At 38.1% G+C, this 16,515-nt stretch overlaps 1 protein-coding gene across 2 annotated transcripts in view; it reads left to right on the forward strand.

Annotated features, from left to right (window-relative positions):
- The window catches only part of ZFAND3 (zinc finger AN1-type containing 3), a 329,450-nt gene that overhangs the window by 249,193 nt on the left and 63,742 nt on the right, over nt 1–16,515 (forward strand). Inside the window, exon 4 of one of the 2 annotated variants that reach the window (XM_025382239.1) lies at nt 9,736–9,801. The exons of the other annotated variant lie outside the window; for it this stretch is intronic. Coding sequence (XP_025238024.1) covers nt 9,736–9,801 — 66 coding nt within the window. The remainder of the gene's footprint in view (nt 1–9,735; nt 9,802–16,515) is intronic. 2 annotated transcript variants of the gene reach the window in all.

Raw genomic sequence — 16,515 nt, forward strand, 5'->3', positions numbered from 1 at the left:
CCACCACGCCCGGCTAGTTTTTTTTGTATTTTTTTAGTAGAGACGGGGTTTCACCATGTTAGCCAGGATGGTCTCGATCTCCTGACCTCGTGATCCACCCGCCTCGGCCTCCCAAAGTGCTGGGATTACAGGGTTGAGCCACCGCGCCCGGCCCCAAGTTGTTTTTACAAGTCCATGGAACAGTACCTGTGGCCTGAATAGACGTCTTTTTTTTTTTTTTTTTTTTCTAAAGCCTCTTAGGAAGAACATGCACCAGTCATTTCCCTTTCTAAAGAGAGCATTGCAGCCTTCTTTCAGTAGCTGCTGCAGGCTGAGATTTATGAGAATACTCTTGCTAGCTGAACTGTGTTTGAAAAAACAAAGAAAAAAAAATCTCTTCCAGTGCTGAGTGGTGTCTCCATTAATGTTATGAGAATCATGGTTGTGTTGATGGTAAAATGCAAATGATGCAAATGTAGAAATTGGAGTTGGGCCTTAGTTAAGCCTGTAAATAGTCAGAAGTGAAGCCTAAATTGGAGAGGTGACAGCCCCTGATTTTGTGTTCATATTAAATATGCTTTGTCACAAGAGAAAAACAAAACAATGTCTAAAATTAGTAATGATTTTATTAGCCAGGTGGTATTTTGACCTCTAACAAAATGGGGATTATTCTATTTTTATCCCCAAGAGGGTGATGATGTCTTAGAATGTCACTGTTAATTGCTGTTGGGCTTTATCACATTTTGAAGTATCGGTGGTAAGCGTTTGTCAGCATCTTAACATATGGAAAGGTATAGGATTCTAAGTGAGAGATTACATCTGAAAAATTAAAATGGAACATATGTAACTGCTGGCCCAGAATCCTTTGAGGGTTCCATGAAACATGTTTTTACTCTTCTTATATACATAGCAGAAATGGAATGTCTTGGTTTGAAATTTTGACTAGTTTATTCCACTATCCCTTGCTTTTATTTACTTAGAAATAAGTCAGTTGGCATGTAAGGAGTATGGGGAAATTGGATCTTATATTAACCTTTAGATTCACTGGTTCTGTACCAGTGGTTCTCAAATGTGGTCCAGAGACCTATAGAGGTCCCCAGGTCCCTCTCAGGGCATCCATGAGATCTTTCCTTTTCCAACTACATATTTATGTAGTAGTGGGCTTTCTTCGTATTCATATAAACAGATTAAATACAGATATAGACATGAAAATCCAAGTATCTTCCTTTAAGCCAGGCCACTCTCACTATTTTTTAAGTTGCAGTTATTTTTCATAAAAGAAAAAGTTTTTATGTTGAAGTGTAATTATTTTAATTTTAAATGAAAACATAATTTTTGTCAAGTTATAATTTCATATAGGATAAATACCAATGATATAAGCCACATAAACAAAAGTTTTTTAGTGTCCTCAGTAATTTTTAAGTGTTAAAAGTTCTCAAGACAGAAAAGTTGAGGACTGCTATGCTGGTAAAGAAGTTACAGAAGAAAAGCTTGGAGTTAGCAGAGATTGGTTCATGAGGCTAAGAAAAGAAGCCATCTCCATAAAAGTGCAAGGTGAAGCAGCAGTTGCTGATGTAGAAAGCTGTAGCAAGTTACCGAAAATACCTAGCTAATATCGCTGATGAAAGTGACTACACTAAACAGCAGATTTTCAAAATAGCCGAAATAACCTTCTATTGGAAGAAGATGCCATCCAGGACTTACAGGAAGAAAAGTCAGTCCCTGGCTTCAAAGGACAGTATGACCCTCTTTTAGGAGCTAATGTAGATAGTGACTTTAAGTGGAAGCCAGTGCTTATTTACCCTTCTGAAAATCCTACGTCCATTAAGAATTTTGCTGCATCCACTCTGCCTGTGTTTTGTAATGGAACAACAAAGCCTGGATGACTGCACATCTGTTTATAGCATCATTCACTGAATATTTTAAGCCTACTGTATAGACCTACTGCTGATAAAAAAAAAATACTCCTTTCAAAATACTACTGCTCATTGACAATACACCTTGTCACCCAAGAGCTCTGATGGAGAGGTACAAGGAAATTTATGTTTCCATGCCTGGTAACACAGCATTGATTCTGTAGCCCATGGATTAAGGAGTCATTTTGACTTTTAAGTCATACTTATCTAAGAAATACATTTTACAAGGCTATAGCTGCCATAGATACTGATTCCTCTCATGGATCTGCCAAAGTAAATGGAAGATCATCTGGAAAGGACTCACCATTCTAGATGCCATAAAGACCATTTGTGATTCATGGGAAAAGGTCAAAATATCAACATTAACAGAAGTTTGGAAGAAGTTAATTCTAACCCTCATGGATGATTTTGAGGGTTTCAAGACTTGGGCAGAGAAAATAATTGCAGATGTGGTGGAAATCACAAGAGGAGTAGAATTAAAAGCGGAGCCTGATGAGGTGACTGAATTGTTGCAATCTCGTTATAAAACTTTAATGGACGAGGAGCTGCTTCGTATGATTGAGCAAAGGAAAGTGGTTTCTTGAGATGGAATCTACTCCTGGTGAAGATGCTGTGAACATTATTGAAATGGCAACAAAGGATCTAGAATATTACATAAACTTAGTTGATAAAACAAGAGCAGAGTTTGAGAGGATCGACTTCAATTTTGAAAGAAGGCCTGTGGGTAAAATGCTGTCAAACAGCATTACTACAGAGAAATCTTTTGTAAAAGGAAGAGTCAGTTGATGTGGCAGAGTTGTTTTTTTGTTTGTTTTGTTTTGTTTTTTGAGACAGAGTCTCGCTCTGTCGCCCAGCCTGTAGTGTAGTGGCACAATCTCGGCTCACTGCAACCTCCACCTCCCAGGTTCACGCCATTCTCCTGCCTCAGCCTCCCAAGTAGCTGAGACTACAGGTGCGTGCCACCACGCCCAGCTAATTTTTTGTATTTTTAGTAGAGATGGGGTTTCACCGTGTTAGCCAGGATGGTCCTCAATCTCTTGACCTTGTGATCCACCTCCCTCGGCCTCCTAAAGTGCTGGGATTACAGATGTGAGCCACTGTACCTGGCCTCGTTTTCTTTTTTTAAGAAACTGCTGCAGCCACCCCATTTTTCAGCAGCTACCACCACCTGATCAGTTAGCAGCCATCAACATTGAAGTAAGATCCTTCACTAGCAAGAAGAGTATGAATCACTGAAGACTCAGATGATCATTAGCATTTTTTTTTTTTTTATAGAAATAGAGTTTTTTTAAATTAAGGTATGTACATTTTTAGACATCATGCTGTTGCACACTTAATAGAGTCTACAACATAGTATAAACTAATAACATATATATGCATTGAGAAGCCAAAAAATTTGTGCAACTTGAACTTTATTGCTGTATTTACTTTATTGCGGTGGTCTGGAACCAAACCCATAGTATCTCCGAGGTATGCCTGTAATTGTTTAGGGGAGTTAAGGTGGAGTGGTAATAAGATTTTGTTGAGAAAGAAGCCCTTATTAACAAAATAGATAAGCTACCAATTGCAACTTCTGACCCGCTTTGAAAATTCCCTTCTCAGAAATTACTAATTTGGATCTAAATAGTGTGAAAGATCATGTACTGAGTTAGGATTAGAACTTCTAACTCTGGGAGATTAACACTTAGATTCTGTAAAAAGCTTTGTAAATGGTTTAATTTGGAAGTTTCGTTTGGAGAAATAAGAGGACTATTATCTGTGTTGAAGAATTTCTGTAAACTTGGATTACAATTCACTATATCTTTATGTATCCTTTTTTTAATCAATGGTGCTTTTCAAACTCAATTATATTGACAGATAGGTGTGTCCTTTCTGATTAAAACAATTCAGGAATTCCAGGTTTAGGGTGAGGTTGGAGATTAGGGTTTTCTGAAGAGATGACTTTTCTTGTGCATTCTACTATGTACTGGATACTCATTAAATACTATCAGTTCTTTGCTATTTTAAATCTCTGTGTTTATATTGAAGGCTAAAGAAGGAATATTTTACTGCTCAAGAAATATACATTATTTGAATTTTTTGAAGATAATTTTACATTCTAAACATGGGCATATCAGGAAACAGTGTAGTTTATTTCACTATCTCCATTGCATAGATTTGTTGAGGTTTATTTTGTCCTTTTTTATTTTTTTAAGAAGCCTCTTCAAGAAATTCTTAATAAGATATCCTGAATCTCTCTCTGCCCAGGGAGGCTTAGGAGGAAAAGAAAAGACATTCTGAATCTCTACAGAGAGGAGAGAATTGCAGCTCTTTAATTTGTTGTCCAAAATTACCTTTAGAACTGTGAGCTTGGAAAAGTGAGATGCTGCAAAGGAAAACAGTGTACAGATTATGATAGAGTGGAATTGACAAGCTGGTTAAAAAAGGATGGTGCATTTTTAATTAGCCCACAGTGCCTTTAAAATAAGTAGATACTTTTATGTAAATGTCATGTTAATTAAGAAAATTGAAGTGTTACAAATCTACAAAAGGAAGGGCTATTTTTGTGTATTAATGTTTTGCAGTTACTGTGAAAGGACTGATAGTAGAATATTTGATTATTGCACTTCTGGCAATTTTTAGCTGACCAACTCCTTGATAGTCTATTTTTTCTAATTGATGTGCTATTATCTGTGTTGAAGATTTTTAGCACATGATTTAACTGCAGCCAGTGAGGGCTAGTGAAACCAGAAGCCAAAAATAACCAGTCATCACAGCTGGTTTTTTTTTTTTTTTTTTTTTTTTTTTGAGACGGAGTCTTGCTCTGTCCCCCAGGCTGGAGTGCAGTGGCTGGATCTCAGCTCACTGCAAGCTCCGCCACCCGGGTTCATGCCATTCTCCTGGCTCAGCCTCCCGAGTAGCTGGGACTACAGGCGCCCGCCACCTCGCCCGGCTAGTTGTTTGTATTTTTTAGTAGAGACGGGGTTTCACCGTTTTAGCCAGGATGGTCTCGATCTCCTGACCTCGTGATCCGCCCATCTCGGCCTCCCAAAGTGCTGGGATTACAGGCTTGAGCCACTGCACCCGGCCCATCACAGCTGGTTTAACAAAATTTTTCAGAGTAGATTGTTGATCTCCATTTCAAGGTTAAGAAGAAATGTTATTTTTCTGTATTTACTCAGCTGTGGAGTTTGAAGTTTGAGTGCATGAAAAGCTAAATGCAGCTATCCTCCAAACCACCATTCTCAACTTCCTCCTCGAGTTGTAGTCTTCAACTAGCCGATGGGATTGACCACTACATGAGTAGGTAGACCTGAGTTTTTTGACATACTCAGTAACTCTATAGGAGACTGGAAAAATACAATAATTCTGGTACTTCATTTTGAAATGTATGTGTTGATAGTTAATGGGGTATCTTCATCTACTCCTGTTTTTGTAGGTTACAGTGAAGTGAGTATGCAGATTTGACCCATGTCTTCAACTTTATAGGGCTGCAGTCAATAATACTGTTTCCCTGGGAAAATCTACTACCATACTGCAAATGCTGTAACAATTTCTACTTGTTGGGAATACAGCTGAAGAATATAGTTTCATGGCTTTCATGTGGAATTGCAAATGTGATCCGCAGTGCTGCATTATATATGACACCTTTAATACAAGAATAGAAACATCCCTAGAAGAAGAGGTAGAATATTCACTCTTCTCTAGTCACAAACCACAGTTACCAGAGGCTTTATTCACTCACAAACTCCAAACATTAAATTGTTGAAACTTGATGTTTTTTAAGGAAAAAGTCCTCTGAATGTAATATCAAATGCAAAATGTTAGTCTGTTAATAAATATCTCCGGATAATGAAGAAACTTGAAAAAATTCAGTTATTTAATTTGCTTTAGTAAAAGAAAGCAAAAAGCATTCATGATGATTGGCTAAAAGTTATTTCAGGTTGGTTAATCTTGATATCATCTGGCTCAGAATCCCAAGAACCTGTCATATTAAGCAAGGAACTTTGTAATTTTTTTAGACATTAATAAACCCAAACTCAGTTGCCACTGATACAGGCTAGAAGATAATGGTTTGAATTGTTCTGTGCTTAGAAATACATTTATTGTCCCAACCTCAGTCCTAGTCAACACATACACATACACACTACATTCATCTATAGAACACACAATCATAAAGAGGCTTCCTCATCTGATTCTTTAGTTACTACGTCTGTCTACCCTGTTGTTTGGAAAGAAGAAGAAAGGTAAAAAGTGGGAGTCAAGTTTACAGTGATTTATGGGGACTTAATGCCAGCCACACTCTCAGGCATTAGAAAGTCCAGAAAAGGAACTTTGACCCTCACTGTCAACTCTCAAAACTATTTTGTTTGCTGTAACCAAATGTTACCCATGTTATATTTTTATTGTTGTGGGCAGAAACCTGAAAACATTTTCTGTGAGTGGCCCTTAATTTCCTGCATTGATTTTAACAGATTTGATTTGGAACTAACTGTAATTGTGTGGATGACAGTGCAATTAGTGTAGAATATATGTGTGGTGCTGATATGTTCCTGTTCTCGGTTTTGGTGTTTCATAGGTTGTAGTTTGCCAGACCAAATTTAACTCGTAAGTTCTCTGTTTATAACATTGCCCAATTATCAAAGCTGGGATATATTATTACTGCCAGGTACTCTTGCTGTCAGTTTGTCTTGGTTCAACTATGGTTCCATTTGTACTTTACTGTAATATAGTGAATACATTGGATTGGGTTGTTAGTTTAACAAGCTCTCTGGAGAACACCTTCATGATGATGCATGTTGAGATATGCTAGGCAGCCTTACAGTTATTTGCAGAAACCTACAGAAATTTATTCACTAGAAATTTTTAAAAGAATAAACTCTCAAGCTAAAGGCAAGGTAAAGATTCTCTTATATGATAATCTTCTAGAACATTTGTAAATACGGGTGTTAATTCATGAGTCTCAGCCAGATTTCTTTAGGGGTTTTGATTTGACAGTTTCTCCTTTCTTATATAATTCTACTGGATGAATTATTTTATGTCCTTTTAAAAAAAGTATTTTGTTAGTTAAGCTGTTACTGACCCTTATGCACTGTGCAGCTCATGGTGTTATGGGAACTCAGTGATCTTGGCCAGATACTGAGTTAGGGGTAATCAGAAATTAGAACTGACTGAACTGTTAATATTTACATTGTGCTCAGCTAGTTTAGAAAAGTACAGTAACTTCCTCCTATGTCCACCCCAATCTACTACATCAAAATTTCCAGAGTCAGGGTTTGGGAACTTATATTTTTAAAAATGATCCCCAGGACTTTTTGGATGTTGGGAATGTTCTAATATTTTGATCTATGGCCGTTACACAGTATGTATGTGTTAAAATCCCTTAGGATGTACATTTAAGTTCTATACACATCATTCTAATATTGCATTCTCTCAAATGTTACACTCTAATTTTAAAATTTCCTTGAAAAAAAACAAACACCGCATTTTCTCACTCATAAATGGGAGTTGAACAATGAAAACACATGGACACAGGGAGGGGAACGTCACACACCAGGGCCTGTTGGAGGGTGGGGGTCTAGGGGAGGGATAGCATTAGGAGAAATACCTAATGTAGATGATGGGTTGATGGGTGCAGCAAACCACCGTGGCACGTGTATACCTGTGTGACAAACCTGCATGTTCTGCACACGTATGACAGAACTTGGTATTATATGTGTGTGTGTGTCTGTATACATATACATATACACACGCACACACATATATAAACTGTTACTCTTCTGATTAAATAGTTTGCAGTAGTCGCTTGATGAACATTATTAAGCATTCATTGTCTACATAGCAGTGACCCAACAGTAGATAACAGTGTGATTCTTGATCCTTGGGAACATAAAATCAAGTGGAAGAGAAAGTGATGATATATAATATAAAGTTTTATGGTTTATGATACCTTGCTGTACAGATGGTTCATCAGAAGTCACTTATTGGCAATTTTACTGTTTCCATTTTTTTGTTTGTTTTGTTAAAGAAACTGAGGATTATTTATCCAAGATTACTCAGCAAGTAGAGAGTAGTTGTCAGACTTAAACTCAGTCTTCTAAAAAGCCTATACTTTTCAAGAAATAAGAAGGCTTCAATTAACAAAAACAAAGAAGCCTTACATGGAAGCAGAAGTTACAGCATTTTATGGAGCTACAGAAGCCAATCCCAGGAGGGTTTTTGAGGATGTTGAGGCTGTGTTAGCTTTGCATGTCTCTCATTGTCTCTTCATGTTGCCTGTTTTCATGTCACAGTTTACCATTTGAACCTCTGGAATTTTAATTCATCACACTTTTTCTGGTGAATGTAACATTTGTAGAAAAATGTTCTGTTGAAATACTCTGCTCTCTGGTCTGACTTTCGAAACTGCAATTTATTCTTGCCTTATTTTCAAATTCTTGTATTTCCAAGTAATACAAGCCAATGATGAATGTTCTCCTTCCTCATTACATATAGCATTTATTACCTGTTTCTTGTTCTTTGACACTTGGCCACTTTCCGTCTAGCTATTTATTGCTGTCATGTATTGTTCTTTATGTACAGAGGATTTTTGGGTTTTTATTTGTTTGTTTGTTTTAAGAAAGATTATGATCTCCCTGACTGTGGGACTAACCTGTGTGGTGACACATAGTAGGTATTTGCTAAGTGTTCTTTGAAGTCAACAATGCACTTACTTGGTTTTTCCTCTTTCAAAATTTCCCTTCTGTGTCTTCTTACACTAACTAAGGGTTGTTGCTATTGTGGCCTTGTTATAGTAAAGAGTAAGCTGAGAGTGAACTTCTTAGGTGGGCTCTCCAAGTCCTTAAACCCATGAATCTCGGCACTGTGCACTCTAGGAACAGGTCTCAGAGCTCCTTCATCTTTCCCTCCTTTTCAGTGAGTAACTTATATGAATTCTTGTTGTAGGAGATACACAACTCTGCCAAGTAACCATGTTTTCCTTCTGCTAGTCACAGTCACCTGGGGACCCTTTTTAAAATAAATGTGTAACAGTTGCCTATGTGTTCTATTCCTTTATGATCACCACTGCCCATCCCAGGGCATGTCAGTGGAAAGTGTTGGGGTGTGTATCAGTATCAACCTCAAAATGTGTTGAAAGTCTTGATTTTGCAAAATGAAATTATTGATTTTCAAGCCTTCACTCACCCAACAACTGTATCTCTTGCATACTCTTGAATTATGCTTATGCATCAGATCTCTGGGCCCACCAAGATTGCATAAAGGGCCTCTTGTTATCATATTTCTTATAATGAAACTAGATGTTCTTCCTTGGTCAGCAATGCTTTCTTCTATGTGAAAATGATTCTTATTTCTTTTGACAAGCAGTTTATTGTTTCTTAAGGCCCTCCCTTTCTTACTATGTAAGGCTAGTTTTTCTGTAAATTCCAAGGTAGAGTGACTGCTGAGATACCAACCTAAGAGAGAGAACTCCTGCTCATCGTTCTGTGGAGGAACGCATCTTTCCAAACTTGTGGGTAATTTCCTCTCACCTAGATCTGAATTCTAATTAAATTTTTATTCTTTAACTTGTTAACGTTATGTGAGACTTGGCTGTTTTTTTGGTTTGTTTTTTGTTTTTTGTTTTTATGAAAAGCATGTTATAATGTAGAAAGACTATGCATCTCTATAGACTAAACTGCTGAACTAAAATTAGGTCCTTAGAATTAACCCACCACCACCACCACCGTCTTTCCTACTACTTCTCGTCATTGTATTTGCAGGTTGATCTTTTCCTTTTTAAGTTTCTCTTTACTCAGGAAAGCAACTATATGGACATGTAAAGGATGTGTCCTGACTGATGCACCTGCCTTTCTGTTTCTAGGTGGGCCATGCACAGACACAGCTCATGTCTCATTAATCACACCAACAAAAAGATCCTGTGGTACAGGTATGTACGTCATTCTTATGTGAATTCATCCTTATTTGAATTCTTCACAGAAATTAGCAACTGGTTCTAACTTGGTGTGCTTGTCAGGGTCTCTGATTTCTACCATCAGTTGTGAGGTGATATATTATGTGCTTAGTATTGACAGTGGAGTGTCAGCAGAGGTCAAGGTCAGAGTGATGTTTTTGGGGAGTCAGACTGACTGAGTAAATGCTGGCAGCTAGATCCAAGAAGGTGGACATCAATATATACATAATTTCTAATATCTGAAGAATGTTATTAAGACATAACAGAAATGCACATCATTGCCCAGTTTGTAGCATGTAGCTAATCTGAGGGCCAAGATTGAAATTTTAATAGTTTTAATGTAGAAAATCAGTGTTTTGAATTGACTATTGTAGTATCCTAGTATTTTTGGAAAATTGTTTTCTGTCATTTGATTTAAAGCCATGGATATACTGAGATTTCTCTTTTTAGATGCAGAGTCCCAAAAACATCTTTGTGCATCTGTGGCATTTTTATTAAACATGAAGTCGTGAATCTTGTGTCACTTCAAAGAGCAGTCAGAATGCCCATTGTTCCCTTCGCCTATAGCTTAATTTATTTTAAGCGATATTTACCTTTTCTAATAATGCTGTCTGCTATTTAAAATATCTCAAGGATTATATTTGGAAGAGTCGAAATAATTGTATTGTTTTTCTAAAGGTCACAGTCAGAGTATTTTTCATAACTTAAAAAATCCTTGTAACTTAAAAAACCCAGCAGAAATAGCACAAACTATTTCCATGTACAAACTTAACACTGAAACCTCAGCTCCTTTAAATGCTCATAGTTTGATGCTAGGCCTCAGTCAGGCCCATGTTTGCATAGTTTCAAAGTAACATCCAGGCACTGAACTCTAAGGAACTCAATTATACTCTTCTCTTCCAAATGACCAGCTTTGAGGTAGGGTAGGGGGTATAAGATAGTCTTGGCGTGCTCTTATCCCTCCTGTGCTCAGTTCCCAAGCTCCACTAGGTAGAGTAGATTTATCGTTTTTCCTGAGGTAGAAAAGAGCTGTGCCTGAAGTGAGATAGACCATCCTGATTTTAGCCAGTGGGAAGTCAGAGAGCCAACTACCTGCCCACTCCAGCCAGAAGCTTGAAAACATTCAGAGTCCTTTGATTTGAGGTCCAGCACTTCAAATGCACAGTACTTTAGTCTTTGTCTTTCCTTCTAATCTTGGCCCTCAGAGAAGGCTGTTAAGCACTACCACTATGTCCAAGTAGCAGTCAAGGAGTTGAACCTTGAACACACTGGGTCATCCTGAGAGGTTTGGGAAGGAGACTCATATACTCAGATGCTGAAACTAGCAGGAAACTCTGGTGAATATCATTTACTTGTGTCTGTCTCCTAGGTAGATCTGTTTCCTCCTCTCTGATCCCATACTATTTTGTGTATCTAAAACTAATAATGATATTTTTTATATGCTTACTACATTGCCAGGTACTATTCTCTATATTTTATATACACGGAGATTTAATCTTCAGAACAGTTCTGCAAGATAGTTATTATAATTCCTCTTTTACAGATGAAAAAAAATGTGGGCACTCAAACTTAAGTATATTTTCTGAGGTAATATTGCTAGTAAGTGATGGAGCCAAGACTTGGACACGGATCTTTAAGACACTAAAGCCTGCATTGTTTTCCCCTATATCATGCTACTGCTTTTCATATTTTGTAATTGTTTCTTCTAACCAGATTGTGGAAAAGCAGACTGTTGAATGAAATATGGAAAAAACGAAACATATATTTGGAAGTATAGCATACAGTCAAGTAGTTTGAAAATGTGAGTTCTAAAATCACATCTGGTTTCAGATCTAAGCTTAGCCACTTACAAGTTGTGATTTTAAGTAAATAAGTCAACATCTCAAAATTTTGTTCTTCATCTGTAAAATGGGATAATAAATCTCCCAGGTTTGGTGTAAGATAAAAAGAGTATGCTCACATAGTAGACCTTCAATTACTGGTAGTTTCCATTGTCTTAATGAAGATTATGTCTTTATAGTGAGCCACCCTTTAGATGGTGTTGATAAACACATCAATGGGCATCTTAGGCAGAAGAAAGAGTAAAGTAGAAGTACTGGCATTCTTTGCTGTACTAAGTTTTATGACCTGATTTTATATGGATCATGTTCTTTGTTACGTGTCGGTATTATACTGGCAATTGAAGGTGGTAATATTTAGATCTCCATTAGTGAAATGATAGGCATTGAGCTCTCAGTCATACCTTTGTAGGCCTTCATTTAGGTGAATACATACCTCTCTTAACTAGAAAAAGATTGAGAATTTCTGACTTGGAAGGAAAATAATGCAATGTCCAGGTCATCTCCTAAAAAGCCTGAAGGAAAGTTGAGATTTCTCAGCAATGGACATTAAAGGTCGTCAAGTTAAGCCGTCTGAAGACTGTTCTGTGCCCTCTTAGGCTAGCCAGACTGCCTCAGCCTTAAATATTGGCCCTGATTTTAAAGGACAGAGCTTCCTGATTTTGAGAGGTAAATTAAAGAATTTATTTTGAGAACCACAGGTTGACTGTCTTTGTCTCCATCTTTCTCTGTGTCCTGCAGTCAACAGGTTGCCCATGGTGGGGATTTCAACCATTTTTCTTCTGAACCACCAATTATTACTGTTATTTTGCTGGAATGTTCCTTGTAGCCTTTATGTCTAGGTTCTTCAAGTTAGGATTCATGTCTATGACATGTGCTATACAGTGCTTCTATTATAAGGGGGTCTCCCAGACAGAAACCACATGGGCCTTCAGGCATAGATGGTAGTAAATAATTACTTTACAGTGGTGTCATTTCTTCGGAGACACAGAGTGACACCTTAAGTGAGATCTTACCTACCTCCTCCCAGCCAGTCTATCCATACAAGTTTGGACCTAAAGCAGCCTTGAGCTTCATAAATGATGTTTGTTAGAAAATGGATACTGGGCCGGGCGCGGTGGCTCAAGCCTGTAATCCCAGCACTTTGGGAGGCCGAGACGGGCGGATCACGAGGTCAGGAGATCGAGACCATCCTGGCTAACACGGTGAAACCCCGTCTCTACTAAAAATAGAAAAACTTAGCCGGGCGTGGCGGCGGGCGCCTGTAGTCCCAGCTACTCGGGAGGCTGAGGCAGGAGAATGGCGTGAACCCGGGAGGCGGAGCTTGCAGTGAGCTGAGATCCGGCCACTGCACTCCAGCCTGGGTGACAGAGCGAGACTCCGTCTCAAAAAAAAAAAAAAAAAAAAAAAAAAAAAAAAAAAAAAAAAAAAAAAGAAAATGGATACTGATATTAGACTAAGATGGTTCTTTAAGTCTGCTGTCTCTGACAAAGGGCACACAATGTATTGTCTGAGGTATGTGGAGACAATAGCAAAAGCTCTTTATCTCAGCCTTAATTTATGTTTTGCAAATTCACTTTATTATATGTGTATGTGTTCATACATTTACTTTTATTTATTTATTTTTATATTTTAATAGAGACAAGGTCTTATTATGTTGCCCAGACTGATCTCAAACTCCTGAGCTTAGGCAGTCCTCTCGCCTTGACCTCCCACAGTGCTGGGATTACAGGCATGAGCAACCTCTCTCAGTCTGCGGTTTATAAACAGTTTATAAACAGCAAATACACCCACAAATATATACATATTAAAGGTACATGGCCAATTAGATGGGACTATGCAGTTCAAAAAGGTTAGTGACTTCTTCAGTAAACAGATCATTTTCTTCTTAGTACTTTGAAAATTAGCTCTAAGGATTAGCATTAGACCCATTATTATGTGGTTTAGTAAGTGAAGACCTCAGTGGTTGATTAATCAGTCACGATTTGTATTTCAAGCAATTACAGTTTTGATCAGGTAAAGGGTATTGTCATATTTTAGAGGTGGGCAGCAGTGTAGCATGGTTGGTCTACAGCTATCAAAAGGAGAGAGGCAACTCTTTTTAAGAAATTGTTTTGTCATCACTGTGAGTCTATGACGCAGATTGCAAAAAGTAGCTATAGTAGCAAATGAAAGATCAGTTTGTCTTTGTGAGATAGATGGGAAAGACTTTTCTTTATATGATGGCTTTTAGCCAGACAGAATTATTACCAGTTAAACTCTGTAATCTTTAGATTTTTTTTTTTTTTAAAAGCAACACCATGATCATGATCATTTTGGTATTTAAACAGAGAACAATTAGATAGATGAAGGGTGTGTGGTTGTCCCCACTCCACCCTACCCCTACCATCTTTGTGGAGTTCTAGGATCTCCACAGTCAATGAAGAGTTGAAAAGTACTGCCAAGTCCTAGGTTGCTTTTGGTTAGAATGTGTGAGTTAAAGCACATCACACCTTCAGATTACTAGACAGAGTTTACATTTCTTCAGAGAGCTCAGAATTTTTCCACATGTTCTCTTGTTAATTCTTGCAACATTCCTGTCAAGAACAAGTATTTTGTGAAGGAAAGAGATCACTTTCCTTGGCAACAAACTACCAGAAGATTCCCTTTTGTCCTTCATTTCTAACCATCAAGTTATACCTTCAGCTAATAAAATACTGTAACCGGAGTTATAGTCATCTCCTTTAGATAATTTTATTTGGAAGGTGTTTGGATATTTAGCTGGCTATCTTCATGACATTATGTTTTTATGTTTAAAGTGGGCACAGATTCAATGCAATCCCTATCCAAATACCAGTGACATTCTTCATAGAAATAGAAAAAAATCCTAACATTTATGTGGAACAACAAAAGACCCAGAATAGCCAAAGCTATCATAAGCAAAAAGAACAAAATAGGAGGAATCACATTACGTGACTTCAATTTATACTGCAGAGCTATACTAACCAAGACACCCTCAAACTGGCATAAAAAGATACGTAGACCAATGGAATGGAATAGAGAACCCAGAAACAAATCCACAGTGAACTCATTTTTGACAAAGTTGCCGAGAACGTACACTGGAGAAAAGAAACTCTCTCCAATAAATGGTGCTGGGAAAACTGGATATTCATGTGCAGAAGTATGAAACTAGACCCCTGTCTCTCTCCACATACAAAAATAAAATCAAAGGGGATTAAAGACTTAAATCTGAAACCTCAAACTATGAAACTACTACAAGAAAACATTGGGAGAAACATCCAGCACATGTAGATAATATTCTCTCTGATAGACTTGAAAAAGGATGGTTAAAACATGCTGTGTGTATGTTTAAAATGTGATTATAATTAGTAGAACAGCAAATAAAATAACTATTTGTGAGGCCATAGGGGAGCTGTAGAACTGTCTGAGGTTAAAGCAGATGGGACTAAGAACAGTCCTGTTAAATATCAAGGCAGTTTTTCCAGAAACTGTCATCTTTCCACCCTATAAGAAGCATGTTAATTCAATTTTACTTTATATCCCTCCCTCCCTATTTTGGGTTACCTGTTTTCCTTTCAGTGTGATAAACAGTGACATGAACTAGAATAGCTTTGTATTGTTCATTGTTTTTTTTTCCCCCCAAAAAAGAGAACAGTTTTCCCCTTTTCTTGACTCACTTTTTTTTTTTTTGACAGAATCTCTCTTTGTCACCCAGGCTGGTGCAGTGGTGCGATCTTGGCACACTGCAATCTCCCTCTCCTGGGTTCAAGTTATTCTCCTTCCTCACCCCGCCCCGCCAAGTAGCTGGTTTTACAGACATCTGCCACCACACTTGTATTTTTAGTAGAGACAGGGTTTCACCATGTTGGCCAGGCTGGTCTTGAACTCCTGACCTCAAGTGATCCACCTGCCTCGGCCTCCTGATGGCAGGATGACAGGCATGAGCCACTGCACCCAGCCCTGACTCACTTCTTTTGTACGGCCTGTTTATGATACTGTTTCTTCTTGCAAAGACGAGAAGAAAACCCCTTTCATCTGGAAGTTAAGAGAAGATTGATGTGCTGAACACTTTCACATCGGTGCTCGGAAGCCAGTTAAAGGGAAATGTTTCCTTGTTGTTAGGTTACCGAAACGTTTATATGAGATTTTTAGAATTGATTCAGAAGCTAAAGAGTGTTGGTGTTAAATCAGAAGTGGCCCCATAAATCTTAGAAAGACCTGCACTTGTGTGTTCTATCTGCTGGTAGAGTCAATATTCATTGAAACATTTCAGCCAGTACATTTAATCCTAGAGAGTTGTGTCAGTGGCTACGAACTGTATTGTTCAATATTACACACTATAGTTGGCTTTTCGAAGGAGGACTTCACATCTTCCTCTGCTCTGTGGAGTTTTGTTTTTGCTTTTGTTTTTGTGAGAGAATCTCAGTCTGTAGCCCAGGAGTGCAGTGGTGAAATCTCAGCTCACTGCAATCTCTGTCTCCAGGGTTCAAGCAGTTCTCCTGCCTCAGCCTCCTGAGTAGCTGGGACTACAGGTGCGTGCCACCACACCCGGCTAATTTTGTATTTTTAGTAATGACGGGGTTTCACCATGTTGGCCAGGCTGGTCTTGAACTCCTGACCTCAAGTGATCTGCCCACCTTGTCCTCCCAAAGTGCTGGGATTACAGGTGTGCTCTGTGGCATTTTAAAGGGAGGTAGCTTCGGGTGTGAGTTCAACTGTGTAATTCACTTTTCAAATCTTTCTTGTTGGTCCTTCAGGTATAGCTCTTCCCTCAGGTCTGCAGTATCAGCATTTGAGGCAGAAAATTAGAGATTTGACCTACTTATGTAATATGCAAGTTCCCATCAGGAGA

Source organism: Theropithecus gelada, chromosome 4 (assembly GCF_003255815.1).
Source record: "Theropithecus gelada isolate Dixy chromosome 4, Tgel_1.0, whole genome shotgun sequence".
NCBI lineage: Eukaryota > Metazoa > Chordata > Mammalia > Primates > Cercopithecidae > Theropithecus > Theropithecus gelada.